At 40.6% G+C, this 13477-nt stretch overlaps 1 protein-coding gene across 2 annotated transcripts in view; it reads left to right on the forward strand.

The window, feature by feature from the left end:
• LOC140730381 (tRNA (32-2'-O)-methyltransferase regulator THADA-like) overlaps positions 1 to 13477 on the forward strand; it is a 403880-nt gene that overhangs the window by 26105 nt on the left and 364298 nt on the right. For both annotated transcript variants that reach the window (XM_073050701.1, XM_073050702.1), the window contains exons 11-16: positions 1393 to 1547; positions 3999 to 4154; positions 4294 to 4425; positions 6142 to 6265; positions 7519 to 7670; positions 9439 to 9679. In XM_073050701.1, coding sequence (XP_072906802.1) covers positions 1393 to 1547; positions 3999 to 4154; positions 4294 to 4425; positions 6142 to 6265; positions 7519 to 7670; positions 9439 to 9679 — 960 coding nt within the window. The remainder of the gene's footprint in view (positions 1 to 1392; positions 1548 to 3998; positions 4155 to 4293; positions 4426 to 6141; positions 6266 to 7518; positions 7671 to 9438; positions 9680 to 13477) is intronic.

A 13477-nucleotide genomic window follows, 5' to 3' on the forward strand; every position in this document is an offset into this window, starting at 1 on the left:
TCCTGCATGCCTCCTATTCACCATCTAAAATTCTGCCGACAATGATTGTGTCATCAGCAAATTTATGGATGGCCTTTGAGCAATGCATAGTCACACATTTGTGGGTGTAGAGACAGAGTAGAGCAGTGGGGTAAACACGAGCCCTAGAGGTGCGCCAGTGTAGATTGTCAGCAAGGAGGAGGCATTTTTTCCAATCCACACAGACTATGGTATCCCAATGAGGAAGTCAAGGATCCATTTTCGGAGGGAGGTATCGAGGCCCAGGTTTCGGAGCTTTTTGGTTAGAACTGACATAAGTATTACTATTCCACTTCATCTTTGAAGTTTTGATTTCTGTCATTGAAGCTGATTCGCAAACCAAGTTCTTGGTTTTACTTAAGTCCAGAATACAGACAGACAATAGGTGCATGTGCCTGTGCGTTATGCTTGGATATCCCCATTATTATGTTTGCGATTGCTAATCCATTTGATGAAGGGCCTGCTAACTAAAATATCCTCAGAGCCACACGTATAACAAGAGTGACAAACAGTAAAAATAATTATTCGTACTATTGTAAGTGTGATAATTGTCATGTTTATTGCAGAAGTGGCACAGCATGTAGTGCAGTCGCCTTGTAACTCCAGTGCCTTGGGTTTGTGATCCTGAGCTCTAGTATTGTTTGTGTGGTGTTTTGTGTGTTCCCACTGTGACTACATGCACATCCTCTGTTTTAGTTTCATCCTGTATAATAAAGATGGGCAGATTAGTAGGTTCATTGGTCATTGGAAGTTGCTTGTTGTGTTGAGTAGCAGGAGAATCAGTGGGGAGTTAATAGAGAAGTGAGATAAAAGAGATCTTAAGAAAGTAAGTGGGTGACTGTGACTAATGGAATAGCTCTGAGAGCCAGAGCCAGCAGGGACTTTGTGGGCCAAATTATTTCCTACGCTTTATAGAATGGTAGAATTAAGACATGGCCACCTTCAGGCTGAAAATACCCATTCCAGTATTAGCACACTTGACCAGATATTCATCCCACTTGGTTTCCATATTTCGTGAGAACGTTTTTCACATTCTTTGTTAATATTATACGTATAACTTCAATGTACATGTTCTGCAAAAAGGGAATTGCATACTTTTAATACATTAATAATAAATGAAATGTTAGCATATTTTACACAAGACTTTTTTAGTTTGTAATGTCCAATATTTTTCCTGCAAATTTTCTAATAGTTTTGATGTCAATTGAATTATAAATTGAATATTTTGGTACCCCTTGAATATGTATTAAGCATGGACTCCACATGGAAATAAGAATAACAGAGTAAAAGGAAGTTTTAAGCAGCTGCAGTTTGGTAATTACAGAGTAATTTGACTTTTGCTGCCACTAAAATTCCTTGGTTTGCTTCTGCCAGGTGCATTCAGCTGCAGCGGTGCTCTCGGAGCACTGATGACTTGCTTAAGGACAGCTAGAGCTCAGGGGCTCTGGAGCACTGCTGAAAAATCCACGTGGGACCAACTGATACCCATTAGCCTGATGAAACAGGCTTTGGTTCACAAGCACGAACAGGTATCAACAGTTAGCGAACCTTTTTTTAAGTCAACTTCCACTGCACTGGGAAATTTTGGGGGCTTTCAATGAGTTCCTGGAAAAAGTTATTTCTTTCAGCGGAGAATGGGAACGGTTTGGGAAAACACCGTTGAAGGAGCTGCACACTGTTATTGACAAAATCTGAAGATTCCCTTTGATACCTCCAAAAAATGCTATGCATGCACACTTTTGACTCCATTAACCCCACGTGGATGACATTTCCCTCAACAATCCACAGGAACCTTCCTAGGAAAGAGGTTCACTTATTTCATGCTTTTCCCTATTTATTACCAGTCTCTTCAGTGTCTGTCTCTGTAATGGCGCACTGTACTTCTTATTTGAAATATTAATTCTGTAATCCTGATGTCATCTAAAGCTTGCATCTTGCCATTCATTCTTCAGTCCTGTGCTCATTGGTTGCAATGATTCATGTTACAAAAGGACACAGATTTAAAATCCTCTTTCTTATTTTCAAATCCATGGTTTTGCTACTCTAATCTTCTTCAATCCTTTTCTCCTCTGAATAGTCTTTCAATTTTAGCTACTTGTCCTTCCTTGGCTTTAACTGCACTATCAAAGGTTCTTGGGAAGCTGAGAGATCTGAAGATGAATAAATCACCTGGACCAGATGAGCTAACTCCCAGGGTTCTGATGAGATTAGTCCATGATTAAGAAAAAGGATTTTGTGTACTTGAAGGCCCACAATAAAATAGGCCAAAATCGGCATGATTTCATTTGGAAGAAATCTTGCCTGACAAATCCATTGGAACTTTTTGCAGAAACAGCAGGCAAAATAGGCAAAGGAGAATCAGTGGATGTTGTTTACTTGGAAGTTCAGTATGCCGATAACAAGTTGCCACACGCGAGGCTGCTTAACAAGATCAGAGCCATTATATTAAAGGAAGGCCACTGGAATGGATAAATTTTCTGAAATCTAGGAGGCAAAGAGTGGGAATAAAGGAAGCCTTTTCTGATTGGCTGCTGGTGACTCGTGGTGTTCTGCAGGGGCTGGTATTGTGACTGCTACTTTTCATGTTCTGAGCTAATGATCTGGATGATGGAATTGGTGGATTTGTGGATGATATGACGATAGGAGGAGGGGCAGGTAGTGTTGAGGAAGCAGGGAGTCTGCAAAAGACTTGAACAGATTAGGAGGATGGACAAAAGAAGTGGTATAATATGCCCGCATCTTATGAGCCCTTACTAATCCATAAGTTATTGGATCGTGGAGGAAATCAGAGCACCTGGAAGAAACCCATGCAGTCATGGGGAGAATGTACAACCTCCATATAGACAATGCTGGGAGCTGAACCCTGAGCACTGGGCCTGTAAAGCATTACATTGGCTGCTATGTTACCGTGCTGCCGTGTGTTTTCTGCTTCACTTATTGAAAACTCCCTCAGAGGTTTCTTTATGAAATATTTGTAAAAATTCTTTTTTCATTTCTCCCACCTTGCCCCTGCCAAACTGCAAGGTTATGTATGCCCTGTCTTTAAAAAGCATTGGATCATACTGGGATAATAGCTTTTATAGACTTCACTATTCCTCTTTCTCTTCCACCTTTCGACTAAAGTTTACTAGTTTATATTTTACCACATTGAAAGTGGGCACTCCAGATCCCTGCCTTAACCCTTGATTTCCTTGAACCCGCAATTCTTTTAATGCTTGCAATAACACGGTCACAGTTTTAGGCACTTTCATCGATTGAACATCCACGCCTCTCAAGAAAATTTTAAAGATTTGTAACCTTCTCATGGCACCTTTTCCATATTCGCTCAGGCAGCAATGCCAAACCTACATTCACCCTAGGTTAGATTTAGGTTCCCTCTGCCGAATTGGAATTGCAGTAATCACCCATCTAAGTTTTAAACGTTTTCGACATGAGAATCAGATTTAATATCGCCGGCATATGTCATGAAATACATAATTATTGCAACAGTGCAATGCAATACATAATAATAGAGGGAAAAAATATGACTTGCTCTGACAGCCTGCAGAGCCTCCCCTCCCCACTCTATCCAGTGAGCGGTCAGAATAGCCCCACTAAGTGAAATATTCCTTTCCTTTGGGTAGATCAGCATGTATATATAGTGTATCCAAATGTAATCGCACCAACCTTTCAACTAATTACAGAAAAACTTCTATTTTCACCATCCTTCAATGTAAGCAAGCATCCGATATACTTCCCTGATTGTCTGCTGAATCTTTGTGTTAACTTTCTTTGATTTGAGTACTAGGAACACTCTACATATATTATTATTTTTAAATATTCTTTTTCCATATTTCCTACCAATGAAATTGCTTCAGATTTTGCCACATAGTAATTCAGCAGAGATCTTCTCACTCACCCCCTCTTAACCAATCTAACTAAAGGAACTAAGGAACGTTTAAAATAACAAAGTTATAAAAACTAACCCATTCTTACTACAGGTCCGTCTTGATGCCTTGGGTTTGATTTGTGAGACAAACCGTACTACAGAAGCGGTATCTCAGCAAGAGATGGAATTAGTAAAATTTTTCCTTTCATATAACATGAACAGTCAGTCTGCTGCAATGAGGCAGAAAATTGTGTGGGTCATGAAAAAGGTAAGCCAGTTTTGATTCTGCTGTTGTATCAACCTTCCAACAACATTATCATGATAAAAGGCACTGTTATCAATATCATTAAAGATGTTCTTGATGCTTCAACTTACTTTTCCTCCCATTTAATAATTTTTTGATGCAGCTATTCTACAGGATACGGGATAATTCCCAAATGCTTTATAAACAAACCCAGGCTATTAATAGGCAGAAGAGCACTGGATGTGAAGAAAAAACAAATATTCAAGATCCAGAAGCTCAGCTTCAACAGTACAAGGTACAGACCAACAATATGTTTGCAAAAGAAAATTGATTGAAATTGAATCTATAATTGATGTACATGATGCAACCGACTGTTAAAAATAAAACAATATTCTGGTTCTTCAATTACATTACTGTATTTCACTGAACTATTTTCAAAGGTGTATTTTGCAAGAATTACTCACCCATACTTTGGTCTAATCTTAAGCGTTTTTTATCTTTGAAATTTCATTTCTTGTCGAAAAAGTGATTGAGGACTTGGTGTGTGACAATGTACAGAGTGGGATCGTGATAAAATGCAGCATTGTATCAAATGAAATTTTTAAATGTAACATCTGCTTGCTTTATGGTAGTCTGTCCTAAAATAAACATGAAAGCTGGGTCATTGGCAGGAATAGACAAACTAAACAGTGACTCACTCCCTATGTCACAAAGAGACTGAATAACTGAAGTAGAGTCATCTCTTTTTCTGGATGGCTTTTCAGGATTCTTCTAATTGTATAACAGGCAGAAAAGATACAATTGGGAAAAGACCAAATCCATCCACATTTATAAGGATTTCCATTTGCTTTAATTTAATTCTTATTTAGCAGAAATAGAACCAAATAATAATTCACCAAAACTCCAATTGTAAGACCCACGAAGCAGGATTCAGTTCCTATCCAGTTGCAAATTAAGCATGTTGTCGAGGTTGCCTTCACAAACCCTGCAATACTGTCCTTGCCCTTTTCTAAGATTTGGTAGACGACCCTCATGCCTTGTCATGAGTATTGTCACTTGTTTATTTCCTGTGATTAGATCAGCATGTTGCTGAGATCCTTTGTGCTGTCCTTATCGGGCACCTCTGTTTTTTAGCTGTGGTACATTAACTTCTGAGATGTACTATATTTTTAAAAATGGTCTGCTAATACTGATTCCTGTTTTAGGAGTACAGTAAAACACTGCTAATATCCTATCCCATCATTTGGAAGTCCTGACGGTTTGTTATCCAGCTCACCACATGATATTTGTAATTTCCACTCAGTTCCCACACTCTTTCTGCTTACTGACTCCCAGGCTTCTGTACTCCCTGACCACTTCTCTGGGGACCCAGTTCCCACACTCTCTTCCTACACAATGGGCCCTGAGTCCCTGCTCCCTGCTCCCACTTCCCTGACTGCCAACTAGGTCCCGGTTCCTATAATCCTTTTACCCTCACATGGACCTGTTGGCCATGTTTTCTTCAAACGTACCAGGTTTTGTTGCCTGCGCTCTTTTGAAACTCCTGTTTCACTGACACATTATTGTGTGACATCTTTTTTAAGAAGAAGTGGATTAAATGTGTACATTGCCAAAGTCTCAGTTGTGCTGAACTAACAAAATTTTACATAAACTGCTTTGCACAGAGCCTTGAGGTCAGTAAATTGTCCTTCGATAGATGCTCTATAGTAAGTACTGCAATGGGGACAATCCAGAAAATGATAGAGATGTGCACAGTAATTCAGTCAGTTACTGACAAAGCTGTATATTTTTGTTGGTCCCTTTAACCTGCACCATTCTTCGTGCCTTTATCATGCCATTTTTTGGAATCCTTTTTTTCACTGCAAATTCCCAAATAACATTGTCCAGCTGCCACAAGCAGCACAAGGTTGACTGAGATCCTCTGCAGTTTGGATATATTAACATTATTACAAATTCATAGCTGAAATGTGGGACTAGTTCAGTTTTCATACATGGTCTTTTTATTTTTCAGGATTTTTTGATCTGGGTGTGTGACAGACTATTCCAAGCTCTATTTCCTGGTGCTTCATTCCCAAGCAAATTTATTGTCCTGAGTCTCTTAGGAATAATTGCAGAACTTTCTGAAAATCTGGAAGGTAAGTTTGCAATAAGGCAGCCCTCCCTGTGCCCTGGTCACACGTTACTAAGTGGCGATTACTGGGTTTCCTTGGTAACTCAGCTATGTTGTGTGAAACTCAACATCCTGGGCTTCAGCCACTACTTACCACAATAATTTACTTCTTTAGATTCTTAAATTACTAGTACTTTTGTTTCTGTCTCTTCCAGATCAATTGTCCTAGTCTGACCTTCATTTCTTTAGTGCAGAATTGAGTATATCTGTCCCATGACTGGTTAGAAATTGATCCCCAGATTCAGCTGGCAACTTCACTGGTGTCAGGCCGTGATCATCTTTTCGGTACCTCACACCAATGTAAGATCATCCTTGAAAGCATTTCAATCATGGTTTCTTTTCTCCACTACCAATTCTCCCACCACGTTCCTTCTGTCTTCCTACTCTTCCCACAATTCCCGTTACATGAGGATCTCTCTTGTCTCATCTCTTTCTCGATATGAAGAATTAGTTCAAGCCCAGGTACTAAAGGCTTTCTTTATCTGCCTCGGTTTTTCTGATGCCTCCTCTTTTCTCTTCCTTTGCATTGTATTCCTGCTGCAGCATCGATTCAGATGGCTGTTGCTTCACCAGTCCACATCCTCCAGGTCATTCTGCCTGCTTAGGTCTCAGCCCATAATTTTTCCACTCTCCCATCTTTCTCTCCATGACAGCTGCCGCCTTTTATAGTGGTGTGTTCCCACTAAACCGGGAACCACCCTGTTTCTTTTGTCTTTTATGTTTGTACGTGTTACTAACAGTTCCTTCTTCCTGGTAGAGTCCTTCTTTATTTCCAAACAATTCTTAACAGACATTGAAAATAATATTCATCTTCAGACTTCTGTCCTCACTACCACAACACCTTTTGCTGTTCAAAGACACTGATGTTTCCCCATTCATGTTTAATCTTAACATGATTTTGGTGACCTTGTTTTATCATTTTTGCAGCTTGTTTTACACACTCACTAATGTTTAATATCAGAATGAATTCAGAGATCTGCAATTCAGTTTTCATCCTTTAAGTGGGGGTGGGGGGGAGAACTTAGTTTCTCTAGAGCAGGGGTTCCCAGCTTGGGAGCTCTTGCTTAATGGTATTGGTTCATGGCTTAGAAAAGTTGGGAACCCATGCTGCAGAAGAACAAACTATTGCAGTAACATAAAGCTATATGTTACATAAAAACTTTGAAGATTGATTTTAATATAATAACTTTGCATTTTTACAAACTTAATTTTTTACAGATCGAAGTTACAGCGTGTTCCAGATAACTGATGCCTTGCAGCCTGCCTATGCTGACGCATTGTTAGGGTGTTTGAACAGCACCTTTGAGGAAGTTAAGATCTTGGCCTATAATCTGATTAGGAAACTTCCAGCTACAATTTTAGGATTACAGGTAACAGATTTAAATTAGAGCTTTGATGGATGTCCTTATATTTTTGGCCAGATATATATCTGACCAAGTCTGTGTAATGGTTTGCTTCTTCTAACTTATCAAGGAGCCTTCTAAACACAAGAGATTCTGCAAATGCTGGAAATCCAGAGCAACACACACAAAATGCTGGAAGGATTCAGCAGGTCAGGCAACATCTCAACATCTGTGAAGAGGAATAAGTAGTCGATGTTTTTGGCCGAGACCCTTCATCAGAAATGGAAAGGAAGGGGGAGAAGGCAGAATAAGAAGATGGGGGGAGGGGAGGGGGTACAAGCTGACAGGTGATAGGTGAAACCAAGTGAGGGGGGAAGTGGGGGAGTGAATATGAAATGAGAAGCTGGGAGGTGATTGCTGGATGAGGTAAAGGGCTGAAGAAGATGGAATCTGATAGGAGAGGAGAATGGACCACGGGAGAAAGGGAAGGACAAAGGGCATTAGAGGGAGGTGATAGGCAGTTGAGGAGAAGAGAAGGGGTAAGAGGGGAGCCAGAATGGGGAATGGAAAAAAAAGGGGCAGGGGGAAATTAGAGAAATTTATGTTCATGCCACTCCATTTCATGTTCATGAACTCCATTCATGATTTTGACTTGTAGGCAATACTTTGGTCATTAACGTAGAAACTTACTGATACGAAGTTTGCGTTATGACTTGCTATTTGCAAATTTCTGGTCAATTTAAGCACAATTGTTGCTTCTTAACAAAACCTGGCATTTTTAATTCAAGGGGCCTCCAGTTAATCACTGTAGTTTCTTTTTTGGGTTATCCATTTGCTTCGCATTCAGATATATATTTGAACATATTACTATAACATTGCAAATCCTGGTGATGCGACTCTCCGCCAAACTCTTTTTAGATAGATAGATAGATAGATAGATAGATACTTTATTCATCCCCATGGGGAAATTCAACTTTTTTTCCAATGTCCCATACACTTGTTGTAGCAAAACTAATAACATACAATACTTAACTCAGTAAAAAATATGATATGCATCTAAATCACTATCTCAAAAAGCATTAATAATAGCTTTTAAAAAGTTCTTAAGTCCTGGCGGTTGAATTGTAAAGCCTAATGGCATTGGGGAGTATTGACCTCTTCATCCTGTCTGAGGAGCATTGCATCGATAGTAACCTGTTGCTGAAACTGCTTCTCTGTCTCTGGATGGTGCTATGTAGAGGATGTTCAGAGTTTTCCATAATTGACCGTAGCCTACTCAGCGCCCTTCGCTCAGCTACCGATGTTAAACTCTCCAGTACTTTGCCCACGACAGAGCCCGCCTTCCTTACCAGCTTATTAAGACGTGAGGCGTCCCTCTTCTTAATGCTTCCTCCCCAACCCGCCACCACAAAGAAGAGGGCGCTCTCCACAACTGACCTATAGAACATCTTCAGCATCTCACTACAGACATTGAATGACGCCAACCTTCTAAGGAAGTACAGTCGACTTTTTGACTCCGGATTTAGGTCGTTGCTGATGTTAATCTGGGGAATTTCCAGGGACTCATGCTGATACACTTCTGGTCTCAATGATGGTTCTCTTAACCATCACTGCAAATATTAGAGTAGTATGTCATGTGCAAATATTAATGCCACAGATGTTACTTTCTGATTTTTTTGATTATCCCATCAGAAGTAATAATACTCAATGTTATGTAGAGTGCTTGATTAGGCTTTTTCTTTCTGCTGGAGCGATTAATTAATTAAATGCTATTCTTATCTACACTAACTCACAGGGCAGTGAGAAACTGCAAACACTTTTGCAGGCAGCTTTGGACCTTTCGATCAGTACAAAGCCGTATGATTGTGTTACTGCTTCCTACCTCCTGACCCTTCTGGTACAACAGAGAGGTTTACTGCCAGCTCTTCGTGCTTGTTCTTTAAACCAAGAAGCAATTGATTGCCAGTCTGATGGCCCCAGCAAAGATCCGGAAAAGCAACCAGATAAGGAAATTGTGGAAACCAATATTTTAGAAGGTTAGTGCTGATCTGCAATTCAATTCATTGTTTCTGGCAAAATCCGGCCGTACATGACCATGAAGTTCCACATTGTGGATAAGACAAATGTTACTTTCTGATGAAGGGTTTCGGCCCGAAACGTCGTCACTACCTCCTCCCATAGATGCTGTCTGGCCTGCTGAGTTCTGCCAGCATTTTGTGTTTTTAAGACAAATGTTAATTGTTTTTGCTATCTTCTGAAGCATTTTGTTTTACATCTACTTCTGAATACATAATTAGAAAAATGGTTTCAGGTTCTATCACACTCCAGTGATAAGAGAAATAAGAACTGAGAGCTCCACGTTGCCTGTTGATGGGTAATTGTATTGAATGCTGGGATCTACCTGTAGAGAAAACTTTATTACATTCATTGAACATAGAACATATGGTAAAACAGTACAACACAGGAATAGGCCCTTCAGCCCACAATCCTTCGTCAAACCATTTAAATTAGTAATCAAATGGTCAACTATACTAATCTCTTCTGCCTACACAATGCCCTTCTTCAATTTTCCTCACATTCCTGTGCCTATCTAGACATCTCTTAAAAGTCTCTGATGTATCTACCTCTATCACCACATCAGGCAGCACAATCCAGGCATCGACAATTCTTTGTAAAAGATTGGCTCCTCACGTCTCCTTTGAAACTACTCACTCTCACCTTAAATGCATGCCCCTCTGGTACTAGACTTTTCAATCCTTGAAAACAGATGCTGCCTGTCTACTCTGTTAATGCTTCTCATTGTCTTATAAACCTCAAAAAGATATTTCTTCTGCCTCTGCCGCTCCAGAGAAAACAACCTAAGATTGTTCAGCATTTTGTTACAGCACTTGCCTTCTAAACCAGGCAGCATTTGGTAAACCTCTTCTGCACCCTCTCCAAAGCCTTGACATTCTTCCTATATTGGGGCAACCAGAACTGCATACAATACTCCAGATGTGGCCTAACTAGAGTTTTATGAAGCTGCAACATAACTTATTGGCTTTTGAACTCAGTGCCTTGACTGATAAAGGCAAGCATGCCATATGCTTTCTGAACCACCCTATCAACCTGTGTAGCCACTTACAGGGAGCTATGAACTTGGACTTCAAGATCCCTCTGCTCATCAACACTGTCTACATTTGACCTACCAAAGTGCAAAACTAAACATTTGGCCGTTTTAAGCTCCATCTGCCATTTCTCTGCACATATCTGCAACTGATCTATATCCCACCGTATACTTTGTCAGCCATCTATGTTATCCATAATACCATTGGTCTTTGTATCGTCTGCAAATTTACTAACCCACACATCTATATTTTCATCCAAGTCATTGATATACATCACAAACAGCAGAGGCCCCACTACAGGTTCCTGCAGTACACCATTAATCACAGGCATCCAGCTAGAATAACTCTCTTCGACCATTACCTCTTGTTTTCTATGGACAAGCCAGTTCTGAATCCAAACGGCCAATTCACCATGGATCCCATGCATTTTAATCTTTTGGATGAGCCTCCCATGAGGGACCTTGTAAAATCCAAGTAGACAACATCCACAGCTCTACCCTCATCAGACACCCTTGTCATCTTGTCAAAAAACTCAATCAAGTTAGTAAGACACGCCTTGCCCCACACAAAGCCATGCTGGCTCTCCCTAGTTAGGCCATGGTTTTCCAAATGCTCATAAATCCTATTCCCAAGAATTCTCTCCATTAACTTACCTACCTACCACTGACATGAGACTCACTACTCTACAGTTTCCAGGAATTCCACTGGTTCCTTTTTGAAAATGGAACATTAGCTACACTCCCCTCTGGGACTTGTCTGTGGGAAGGGAGAATATGAAGGTATTGGACAAGGCCCCAGAAATCACTTTCCTTGCCTCTCTCAATAACTTGGGTAATATCCCATCAGGGCCTGGGGACTTATCCACCTTAAGGCTCTTTATGAGACCTATCACTACCTCTTCCTTTACTTCAAAATGCCCCGGCATATTACTACACTTGACACTAATCTCCCCATTCTCCACGTCCTTTCCTTTGGTAAATATTGCTGTAAAGTAGTCATTAAGGATCTCACCCACCTCCTCTGCAACCAAGCAAATGTTCCCCCTTTATCAGAGTGGTCCTACCCTCTCCCTAGTTATCCTTGAAATGACTTGGGATTCTCTGTATTTCTACTTGCCAAGGACTTTTCATGGCCCCTCCTGGTTTATGGATCTGTTGGTATCTTTTATATGTTTCACACTATCTGTGTCCACAAAATAATCTTGTAACTGCCACTTTTAAGAGGATTCAGCATTTATACAGTGGCTAATTATCATTGTAGTTATTAGAGCTGTTGTAAGGTATGTTCATGTCTTTTGCATCTTATGACTTGGAATGTACATATAGCAAGAAAGTGATATGAAAAGATTTGCACCGAAGTCTAATCTTGGTGCTCTTGGAATCACTCTGCTGCATGGCACCGGTGACACAGTAATATAGTGGTTAGCATAACGCTATTACAGAACCAACTGTAAGATCTGACTTCAGTTTCCGCGGCTGTCTATACGAAGTTTGTACGTTCTCTCTGTAACTGCGTGGGTTTCTCTGGGTGCTCTGGTTTCCTCCTGTATTGTAGACGTGTGGTTAGTGTTACTGAGGGGTGGGCATGCCACGTTGGCTCGGGAAGCGTGACAACCCTTGCATACTCTTCACTGATTTGATTTGATGCAGACCATGCATTTCACTGTATGTTTCGAGGTACATGTGACAAATAACGCTAATCTTTTATTCTTTTATGGACTGACTCCTTCATTTCTAACAGGATGAGGGTACCAGTCCTAGGCCTGAGACAGGTGCAGTGATTGTCCAATGCTGGCCTGCCTTAACCTTTTGTAGTCTTGGAACGAAATAATTTGCAGAGAAATCCAGTCTTCAGAGATGCTTAGGCATCAAATACAGGATGGTCAGACTTGTTTTTCATTCTTTATTCCCCATCTGTAATGATGTCTTGATAGTTCACATTTTAGTGCGAAGAAGCCCATCCCTCCTTCAAGGTGTTCTGTAAGGCGAAAGACAGGTACAAAACATTGCAAGTTGCTTGAGTTCTGCCAAACTAATCTTCCCCACCTGGTACCATGTGGCAGGTGTCAGCTCTGTTTGGACTGAGGAAGAGAAACTTAATGCAAAGGTCAGCAAATGGAACTAACAAGCTCATCACACACTGACAGCGACGTAGGCTTTGTTACGTTATTTTGCTTTCCAGTGCTGCTTAAATGCAACTATGTGCTGTTAGATTTGTTCAAAGTTCTCTGTGAATTTGTGGCTCAAAGCAGTTCAAGAAATGATGAAGAGTGAGGTAACGTTGGGCGACTATGGTCATGTGTAGGAATGAAAATGGAGCAAGTTGACCTCCATGTCTTCCACCTGCTTCTCCTAGGGAACTGTGCCCATGGAAGTGGATAGAAAGTTGGTGGAGGTTGTTGATGGGAAAGTGACAGGAACTTAGTTTAAGGGTACTAGGGAGAAGAAAAATCTTCCAAAAACGGGTGACACCTGAGGGAAGTGACAGAAAAGGAGCATCCAACGGCCTATAACCAACAGGACAGGCACCTCTTCAAACTGCTCTCATGGCAACTTACATGGATCTTTGGAGAGAAGCAAGTTCCTGCAGACAGCTGAATCCTCATTCACAAAATTTAGAATTGCCATTTTTGAATTTGAAGTGTTTAAATTAGCAGTTCAATGGACACAAATCTTGACTGCTTCAAAAGCAAAAGTGGTCAGGAGACCACTGTGGATACCTATTTCC

Source organism: Hemitrygon akajei, chromosome 7, assembly GCF_048418815.1.
Source record: "Hemitrygon akajei chromosome 7, sHemAka1.3, whole genome shotgun sequence".
Lineage (NCBI taxonomy): Eukaryota > Metazoa > Chordata > Chondrichthyes > Myliobatiformes > Dasyatidae > Hemitrygon > Hemitrygon akajei.